Below are 9,000 nucleotides of genomic sequence, written 5' to 3' on the forward strand. Positions count from 1 at the left end.
ACATAGTTCACCAAATTAGTTGGTGATATCAATAAAGTCATTGCGAATGTAGATCATGACTTTAACTTTTCTTTTTTTTTTCTTTTTTTTTTAATTTTTTTCTTTTTTTTTTTTTTTTTTTTTTTTTTGTTATGTTTAAAATAATAATATCACATATGAGGTGATATAAATTTTACCATATAGTTAAGTTAATATATCAAATAGACTGCGATCACAATGAATTAGATTCTAATGAAACTTTCAGAAAATAGGATCACGCGGTCAATTTTAATTTAATGAAAGTTCACGATAACTCTAGTCCGCGAACATTCATAGAATACAAAATGGAAATACGCTTGATTTAGAAAGCGTAACGAAAACTCCTTCCTTTCGATGTCCACGAGTTACGATATATGTATAACTTGAAGGCCAGCGAATACGAGAAAGTTAACGTAATACAACCACGAGGTACTTAGGTAAAGTGACTTAATTTAAACAAAGAAAGAAGAAGAAGAAAAAAAAAAAGAAGAACGTGAGACTTTGTGCGAGCACATTCCACGAAAAATGCTTGATTATCCGATAATCCAACATTCCACGTTCACACTAATCGGATCGTAATGACAATTGAATGTGATTAAAATTGCGAACGGAGAAAAAAAAATATTTTTATTTAACAACGTCATAATTAAAACTCCATTGACTTTGGTATCCTTAACTTATCTAGCTCTGCTCTCTGAGTGCATTAATTGATCATAAACCGTAACAACCCTCAAAATATATAATAAGACGATCGTTTATAATTTCATTGTTTTGTTCATTGAGTGCCTAACATTATCCTACATTTGTAAATATCATTATTTTTATGTATTATATAACAGAAAGAGACCAAAAGCGTCTATCGGTCTCAGTCTGGCCAGGACGAGCCTAGGAGTAAATTGTTGAAAACATGAATATCTCGTGTATGCTTTCTTATCACCTTACATTTTCCTTATCAACATTTATTAGAAAAACATCTTCATTGATTAATTTTATATAGTAGTTTTGTCATATATATATATCGAATTTCATTTCTGTTTTTAATCATAACAAATTATTAATAAATAAATTATGTTCATTGTAAAATTTTTCGTATTTGAAAAATATCAATAATATAATATGCACGTACATTTGATATATGATATAAGACAATTAGAAATTTTTATTGGCGGGAAAATTCAGAGTTAAAAGAATCTCAGGTAGGGACAATTTGTTATTTAAAATATTTTAATTTAATTTCTTTCTTTCTTTCTTTCTCTTTTTTTTTTTTTTTTTTTTATCTTAAAATATCACAGACGATACTTAGGTATCAATAATTTTCATTCTTCTTTGCAATTGTACCATTCAAAATTACACGCGGTCTCTTTCTTCCCAATGAAGAACAATTATTGATCAATAGAAAACAGGTTCGTTCGAAAGATTTAGTTGCATACTCTGCAATTATTTTCCCGCCATAATTCTCGCAACGTATAAATACATAGAAACGATAACGAATTTATTTATTCGTAGTATCCTTTTAACAGTGATAAAGTTAACAAAATAAAATCTCAAAAGTTTAACGTTAATAAGTCTCTCAATGGGATCCTTTATTCTTTAACATTTTTCTTTTAATCGTTATTTAACGCGAGATGTCGCCTCGATCGGGTTTTTATAAAAGAGCATAGCCTCGACGCCAAAACGAATAATTATTATAATATCACGATTGATTCGATCCATGTTGAAAATATAAAAATAACTAAAGGAAAATTTCAATAAAGAAAAATTCATTTCAAGACGACAATGAAATTAAATGGAGAAAATGAAAGAAGTTGTTGTAAAAATAGGCAGGAACATTTCTCGCGATCCTATTGGCTGCGCCTATTGGTCATTTCCGATCTGTAGTGTCTTCCCGCGCAAACGAGCACCTACCCAACCGCCGCCGCCAAAATATCTGACGTCCTAACGCGTAACCGTTTTGTCGTCGTCGTGCAACGAGTCAAAGGCTTCATTCTCTCTGTAACAATCCAACGTTAAAGGACAACTGTCTTAGTAATTTGCTCGAGTGAATTCAATATTTTTTCGTTTCTTTACGTATTTAGATAAAAGTAATCTCATAAATACAGTGAAAAGATGTCGGGACGCGGTAAGGGCGGTAAGTATACGCCTTCGATCAGCCAAATGACCAAGTGAAACGTATTACTTTCTCTTGATTCTTCTCTTTCTTTCTCTCTCTTTTTTTTTCTCTCTCTCTATTTTTTACTCTTTCTTTCTCAAAGATAAAGAAATTATATGAATTGAATTAACATGATCAAATATATATATTATTTTCTTAGGCAAGACTAAGGGAAAAGCAAAGACCCGTAGCAGTAGGGCAGGGCTACAGTTCCCGGTCGGAAGAATCCATCGTCTTCTGAGAAAAGGAAATTATGCTGAACGCGTCGGTGCCGGTGCACCAGTTTATCTCGCCGCCGTTATGGAATATTTGGCGGCTGAAGTACTTGAATTGGCCGGGAATGCCGCAAGGGACAACAAAAAGACAAGGTCGGCCGAAAATTATTTTCTTTTTTCTCCCTCGCTCCCTCTATTTCAGTTTTTATATCTGCCTTTTCTCTTTCTCTGTCTGTCTCTCTCTTTCTCTTTCTCTTTCTCTTTCCATCCCTGCAGAATACTCCATGTTTTCTTTATCGCCCTTTTTTACTTTGAATAAAAAGAAAAAAAAAGAGAAAAAAAAAATACTTTATCTCAATAATTAACTGATGAAAATAATTCGACTGTGAAATTAATATGTAAATATGTTGTTAAACATGTTATATATATATATGTATAACATATAACAATATATATATATATATATATAACATATATATATATGCTATTTTTATTTTCAAATGAATAATAAATATATTGAGATTTTATAAACAGTTTCATAATATCCTTGTTGACAAAGTATACATGATGTGATAAAGGAAGCTCAGCAAGGTCATAGACATTAATTTTAATATTTTTATTAATGTCTATTAATATAATTTTCCAATCATTTTCTATTTAATATTTTTAATCAATCTCAATATTAATTATATTATATATCTAATAAGATTAATAGAAAATGTTTTTATTATTTAAAAATATTTTGATTTTTACCTTTCAGGATAATCCCACGTCATCTACAGCTAGCAATTCGTAATGATGAAGAATTAAACAAACTTCTGTCTGGTGTTACCATTGCTCAAGGTGGCGTTCTGCCCAATATCCAAGCTGTTCTCCTACCGAAAAAGACTGGCACTGGAGGATCTGGAAAGGGAGACAAAGCTTCTCAAGAATATTAGATTAAACATTTATAACTTATCAGTATATTAGGAATGCGTCTTATTCCGGAAACCTGAAATGTTCACAAGCACAATGTATTTGAACAATTACACTGTGCAAATCGAATACATTCGAGTTATAAATATTGACGATGTAGCGAACAGTTTCTTAATTTTTATTTAAATAATATTATATGATAAATCAAACAATTTAATTGACCGTGTTGACTATGCTCCTAGAGGGATAATCTGTATCACATCCGTATAATCCATATTTAATTAGAAATCTTTTAATATTTTGTGTTATATTTTGAACCCACCTTTTTTTTGTTTTCGTTTTTTTTTTGTTGTCTTTTTTGTTTTATCTTTTTTTTTTTTCCTTTTTTTTCTTTTTTTTCTTTTTTTTTTTTTTTTAAATAAATATTCAAGAATATCTCTATAAAGTATAAGATTCAATAATCTCTACATGTTAATTGTTTTTGTTGAATGTAAACGATGTTTAATGCGAAAATAAACAATGACAAATCATCACTTTATATACTGTTTGACATGCGTATATTCGTAGAATGCAATAATGAAAAAATATTTTGCAATAGTAAATTTTTATTTTACATTAGATCGAAGTATTTTAATTTAGTTATCCCATATTTATTAATGAATTCAAATTTAATATTAGTACGTTTGTATGTATATATATATATATATATATATATATGTGCGTGTATATGTATATATATATATATATATATATATATATATATATCTGACTTCCGGTGACATTTTTGCGTGGGATCGCTGAAGTAGACGACAGTGTATAGAGAGCGCGTCGGTTCGACGTGACAATTAGATTTCGTTGAAGTGAATAGATTTGAAAAGATACTCGTCCGATTTAAAATTTATTTAACGTCAAACTAAACGTTGAAAGATGTCATCGGCAGATATAGCCATGCTTGTGGACATGGGTTTCAGTATGTCCAAAGCGTAAGTTTCGAAGTAATACGTGCAAGCCGCAAAAGTTAACCTTTCAAATTTACATTAAGTGTTTTGTTATAGCGAAAAGGCATTGGAAATTACAGGAAACAACGGCGTAGAACCAGCAATGGAATGGTAAAACATCGTCTTGTTACTTATTTATTATTATTATTATTATTATTAATTTTTTTTTTTTTTCTTTTTTTATATATTAATCAATTTATTCGTTCATGTCAATTAGTATAATAAAATTATTTTACAAGGTTATTAGCTCATTCCGATGATACTGAACCTTCTCCTGAACCTCCTGTTGCTGAAAGTGCACCAGCCTCTGTAGCTGATACTCCAGCACAAGATAGTGTTGCTAGTACTGGTGGACAAGTATCTACGACAGATGTTGCAAAGTCAATGAAATGCGATGTGTAGGTACATGTTATTCTCATTGAGCATTTAACTATTATCAAACAATTGTATTCTAATTATTTTATTATAATACTTTATAAGATTGAATTATTATATATAATTATTTTTCATCCTTTTTTATTTTATATATTTATATATAGATGCGGAAAGCTCTTCAACTCGAGTCTTGCTGTTGAATTTCACGCTACGAAGTCTGGACACGATAAATTTTCAGAAAGTACAGAGGAAAAAAAGCCACTTACTGAGGAGGAAAAAAAGGAACAATTGAAATTGTTGGATGAAAAATTGAGACAAAAGAGGAAAGAGAGAGAGGAACAAAGTAAGAAAGAAGCATTTGAAAGGGAGAAAAATAGAATAAAATCTGGAAAAGAAATGTCAGAGGCAAGGAAGAAGTAAGGCATTATGCTAAGAAAATGAAAGCTTTTGATAAATAGTATATTTAGAATTGTTTTTAATGATTTCATATTTTTATTAATTATAGATTGGAAGAATTAGAAATGAAGAAGCTTTTAGAACAAAGAAAAAGGGAGAAGGAAGAAGAAAAATTAGCAAGGCAAAGAGTTAAGGCACAGATTGAAGCTGACAAAGCAGCAAGACGTGCAAAAGCTGCAGCTGATAATAATCAGATTCCTAATTCTGTATCAACGTTGTCGTCATTGTCGTCAACCTCGTCTACATCGACTCATCATAGGAAAGATTATAGCGAGACTAAGCTTCAGGTAATCATAAAAATCATGTGATCAGGAAATAATGAAAGATAAAAAAAAAAGAAATATAGACAATGCCTTTATGATCTTATATAATATTCTTCAGATTAGACTTACAAATGGAAAAACATTAACGCAAAGTTTTGGCAGTAAGGAACAATTATCCGCTGTTAGATTATTTGTTGAAATGAATCGGACAGACGATTGTGGACCGTTTAATTTAATGACGAATTTTCCTAAAAAGGTATTCACAGAGGAGGATTATGATGTACCATTAGACGTTTTAGGTATGTCGTGCTTGACATTCATTTAATTAATGAAATTAAGAAATGTTTTATTTATTATTTGTATTTTTTAGGGCTGGTGCCTTCTGCAGTTATAATCGTTCAAAAAAAGACTGCATTGTGTTGAGTGCTATCTATTTCTACTCTAATGATCAGAATACAAACTGTGAGCAATTGCATTATCTGTAAACATGCAATTTAATTGCAATTAAGTGCTACAGGAAACAAATTCTTTAATATGCGTTGGTTATTTAAGATTGCAGATAAGTTTTTCATAACTTGATTTTCAAAAAATGCTATAACTAAAAATGCGTGGGAAGCAGAAAATATACGTTTGAAAATAATATATACGTATTTTATTGTAAATCACATAAAAATATTATGCCTTATTTTATACAATGATCCAATAATTTGTATAATTCGTATTAATAATTTCATGATTCATGATCGTATATATGGTATATATATATATATATACATATTAAAAAAAATTTTAAATAATAGTTTCTAAGTTACAGCTTAGGCTGAATCTTCATTTTTGTATTATAACAATTCCATTAACAGTTTTCGAAGATTTTCGTTTTTAAAAATTGCTATATACTTAGCAAAAATTAATTCTATATTTGTATCACATTATAATATGATGGTACAATACCAGGATATATTACTTGCGTAGAATCCCTACAAGTACTAGCAGGGAATCCATTAATGCCATCGCAATCGATCAATTTTAATGTCTTATCGAAGCATATTCGAATTTCATAAATATATTCTTCCTCTTTTTCCTTCAATAAGTAATTAAATCATTAGAGATTGTGAGTTATTGAATTAAATTTTTCAAATTCAATTAAATATATTTACCTCGTTATGAGCACACACTATTTCTGCTGTTTTACCTATTATTTTCTTTATTCCATTCGATATATCTTCTATCGCATAACTGCGACCAGGTACGATATTTATTTTCCCAAGTACATGTTTCATATCATAAATGTCCAATAGTTCAAGTCCCTTTTGAAAATATTTAAGTTCACTGTTCAAAGCTGGAAGTACAATAGCACAAGTACCGTGTTTGTTCCATTCGTGGCGCCAAAGGGAATACGTATCCTTTTCATTTTGTACATCGATCCATTTTGTTTCCAATTCATTTTTTATTGGCGTCAAAGTATTCGCGTTAAATGGCAAAGAATTGTTACAGAAGTTTGGACCGTCGCTATGATACTTCGTTGGCCATATACCATGAATCGACCATTCGTCGTCCTTGGGCAATGCGCAGGCATGCGACTCTGACTTTTCCTTCCATAAGTAACACACCGTTTGCGGCCAGTGTTGAGTGAAAATTAAAACGTCGAAGTAGTTTGGATCTTCTATTTTATTTTGACATTTAGAACGTCGTATTCTAGTTAAAAATGAAAAAAAAAAAAAAAAAAAAAAAAGAAAATAGAAGTTTCCATAAACGAACATTCATTTCAATGTGGATTTAATTTTATAATATTCTATACTATCTTATCGTTCCTATTTCAAAATTGCATTAATACAGTAGTTGAATATATTAAATGTCTAAGTAGTATAGATTAGATTTTGTTTTCGAATATTATATTGAAATAATACGAATAATCGTAATAATACGTATAAAATGTATTAGCAAAGTGTTCTCATGATTGAATAATGGATCTTGCTAATATTTCTTCAACATATTTTTGTTAAAAGGATGATGAATATCATCATACTGTGAATATGTTGTAGAATAGAATTCAACGAGACTGCCTTATATAACATTCGGAAACGTTAATACGCCAGAATGAATTGTATTACTCACCCGTAACTATGATTAAATAGAAATAAGACAAGAAGACACGTGATAATCTTGTTCGAAAGCATGCTGCTAGCAGCTGCGAGCTTCTTCAGTAATAAAAGTAGACTGAACTGCTTGTAATCTTTGCTTTTGCTCGTCGCTTATACGCAATTCTACTCCCACTACTATTTTTAATTTTACCCCACCATTTTGACTAAATTGTAGAATAAAAGATAGCCCTTTGCTTCAGTGATGCGCAAACTATGAATTACGATCCCTTTTAGGGATACAATAATTGATCAATTTTTATAAATTTTTATCTATAATAATAATTAAATTCAAAAGTGTTCATTTTTAATTTTTTTTCTTTTTTTTTTTTTTTCTTTTCTTTTTTAATAAAAATAAAATTATATTTACTAATGTAATGAAGAAAATATATTAAGAATTATCTAAAATTACTCTAACATCTATAAATAGTTTGCGCACCACTGGTTTACCTGAACGACAGGTGCGTTTCAACAGGTTTACGGATAAACACAATCTCTCTCTCTCTCTCTCTCTCTCTCTCTCTCTCTCTCTCTCTCTCTCTCCTCTCTTTCTCTCCCCCCCCCCCTTAAACGATATGGATAAGAAGACAAAGATTTTGAAGAATTGTGTAATGTCTAAGAAATTCATTATTCTTATCGTTTTAATTTGCATAATATTTTAATATTTATTTTATTCATTTACTTCGCTATAGTAAGTAAAAAAAATGAAAGCATTGAATACATTCGTCCGTACGTATGTCACGTTAGAAGAGCTGCAAGGTTCGTTCTTTTAGCTGACAATGTACAAAATTGCTTTTGCTAACATACCAATGAAGTATCATTATCCATTCATGAAGAAGTATATAGTTAAATATGTACTTCTTAGTTCTTGCTTTGTTGAATAACACATTCTATTGATTTTATCGTATCTTTTATCATGTTTATTTCAATGACTTTTCTAATTCAACAATTTTTTTTTTTAAATAGATGAAAGATTATTTATCAACGATAAATATTATCAATGGACTCGCTGTGGTTTTTTTTTTTTTTTTACGACTGTAATATTATATTCAGTTCCTTCGATTATACAACCCGATGTACACAACCGTATTGTTAATTTTCTTCATAATACGATGGTAGCACAATTGAAAATGAAAAAAATTTGTTACTTTTTTACTTCAAATATCTAACATATAAATTTTATCTCAAATACGAATTTGTTCTCATTTTGAAATTAATCAATATTTATGCATCAATAATCAGTAAAAACAATCGAGTACTCGATTGGCTCGTCGTTTGTACATATTTGTTATAGTAATTGTACGAATTCGAAATGTAACTTTACGGTATAAATTATTAATTTTAAATCTTCAAATATGTACAAACTTCAGCAATAAGGTATATTACAATAATCAATTTTGTTGGTAATGTAGAAAATGATTTGATCGTTGATAAAGAAAATATTTTGGATTAATCCAAAGTTTGCAATAAATC

General features: G+C 29.5%; 4 protein-coding genes across 4 annotated transcripts in view; 3 read left to right on the top strand and 1 right to left on the bottom strand.

Moving 5' to 3' along the window:
- LOC124428260 overlaps positions 1-930 on the top strand; it is a 78,789-nt gene extending 77,859 nt beyond the window's left edge. Inside the window, exon 16 of the mRNA XM_046972152.1 lies at positions 1-930. This exon is cut by the window's left edge and continues 950 nt beyond it. The gene's annotated coding sequence lies outside the window, so the exon portion shown is untranslated.
- Positions 931-1,909: 979 nt separating this feature from the next.
- LOC124428258 (histone H2A) lies at positions 1,910-3,593 on the top strand. The gene is made up of 3 exons (XM_046972150.1): positions 1,910-2,146; positions 2,328-2,535; positions 3,143-3,593. The coding sequence occupies exons 1-3, from the start codon at positions 2,125-2,127 to the stop codon at positions 3,318-3,320; spliced, it is 408 nt and encodes a 135-aa protein (XP_046828106.1). The 5' UTR covers positions 1,910-2,124; the 3' UTR covers positions 3,321-3,593.
- A 496-nt stretch (positions 3,594-4,089) lies between these two features.
- Positions 4,090-6,029, top strand: LOC124428254 (UBX domain-containing protein 1). The gene is made up of 7 exons (XM_046972145.1): positions 4,090-4,280; positions 4,353-4,406; positions 4,535-4,693; positions 4,835-5,086; positions 5,176-5,413; positions 5,508-5,688; positions 5,760-6,029. The coding sequence occupies exons 1-7, from the start codon at positions 4,225-4,227 to the stop codon at positions 5,810-5,812; spliced, it is 993 nt and encodes a 330-aa protein (XP_046828101.1). The 5' UTR covers positions 4,090-4,224; the 3' UTR covers positions 5,813-6,029.
- Positions 6,030-6,141: 112 nt separating this feature from the next.
- Positions 6,142-7,780, bottom strand: LOC124428257 (ribonuclease Oy). Its single transcript, XM_046972149.1, has 3 exons — positions 7,505-7,780; positions 6,547-7,084; positions 6,142-6,470 (listed from the first exon to the last, which is right to left on the bottom strand). Exons 1-3 carry the CDS (start codon positions 7,564-7,566, stop codon positions 6,303-6,305), a joined length of 768 nt encoding a protein of 255 aa, XP_046828105.1. The 5' UTR covers positions 7,567-7,780; the 3' UTR covers positions 6,142-6,302.
- Between the last annotated feature and the right edge of the window lie 1,220 nt (positions 7,781-9,000).

The sequence above is a fragment of the Vespa crabro genome, chromosome 11, assembly GCF_910589235.1.
Source record: "Vespa crabro chromosome 11, iyVesCrab1.2, whole genome shotgun sequence".
Classification (NCBI taxonomy): Eukaryota; Metazoa; Arthropoda; class Insecta; order Hymenoptera; family Vespidae; genus Vespa; species Vespa crabro.

Bases quoted from the DNA above. Each gene is read 5' to 3' on its own strand.
- LOC124428257 (XM_046972149.1), bottom strand. From the start codon at position 7,566: ATGCTTTCGAACAAGATTATCACGTGTCTTCTTGTCTTATTTCTATTT. The intron at 7,085-7,504 runs GTGAGTAATACA...ATTTTTAACTAG, and splicing joins CTATTTAATCATAGTTACGG to AATACGACGTTCTAAATGTC. The intron at 6,471-6,546 runs GTAAATATATTT...TACTTATTGAAG, and splicing joins TAGTGTGTGCTCATAACGAG to GAAAAAGAGGAAGAATATAT.
- LOC124428254 (XM_046972145.1), top strand. From the start codon at position 4,225: ATGTCATCGGCAGATATAGCCATGCTTGTGGACATGGGTTTCAGTATG. The intron at 4,281-4,352 runs GTAAGTTTCGAA...GTTTTGTTATAG, and splicing joins GGTTTCAGTATGTCCAAAGC to CGAAAAGGCATTGGAAATTA. The intron at 5,087-5,175 runs GTAAGGCATTAT...TATTAATTATAG, and splicing joins ATGTCAGAGGCAAGGAAGAA to ATTGGAAGAATTAGAAATGA.
- LOC124428258 (XM_046972150.1), top strand. From the start codon at position 2,125: ATGTCGGGACGCGGTAAGGGCG. The intron at 2,147-2,327 runs GTAAGTATACGC...TTATTTTCTTAG, and splicing joins GTCGGGACGCGGTAAGGGCG to GCAAGACTAAGGGAAAAGCA. The intron at 2,536-3,142 runs GTCGGCCGAAAA...TTTACCTTTCAG, and splicing joins AGGGACAACAAAAAGACAAG to GATAATCCCACGTCATCTAC.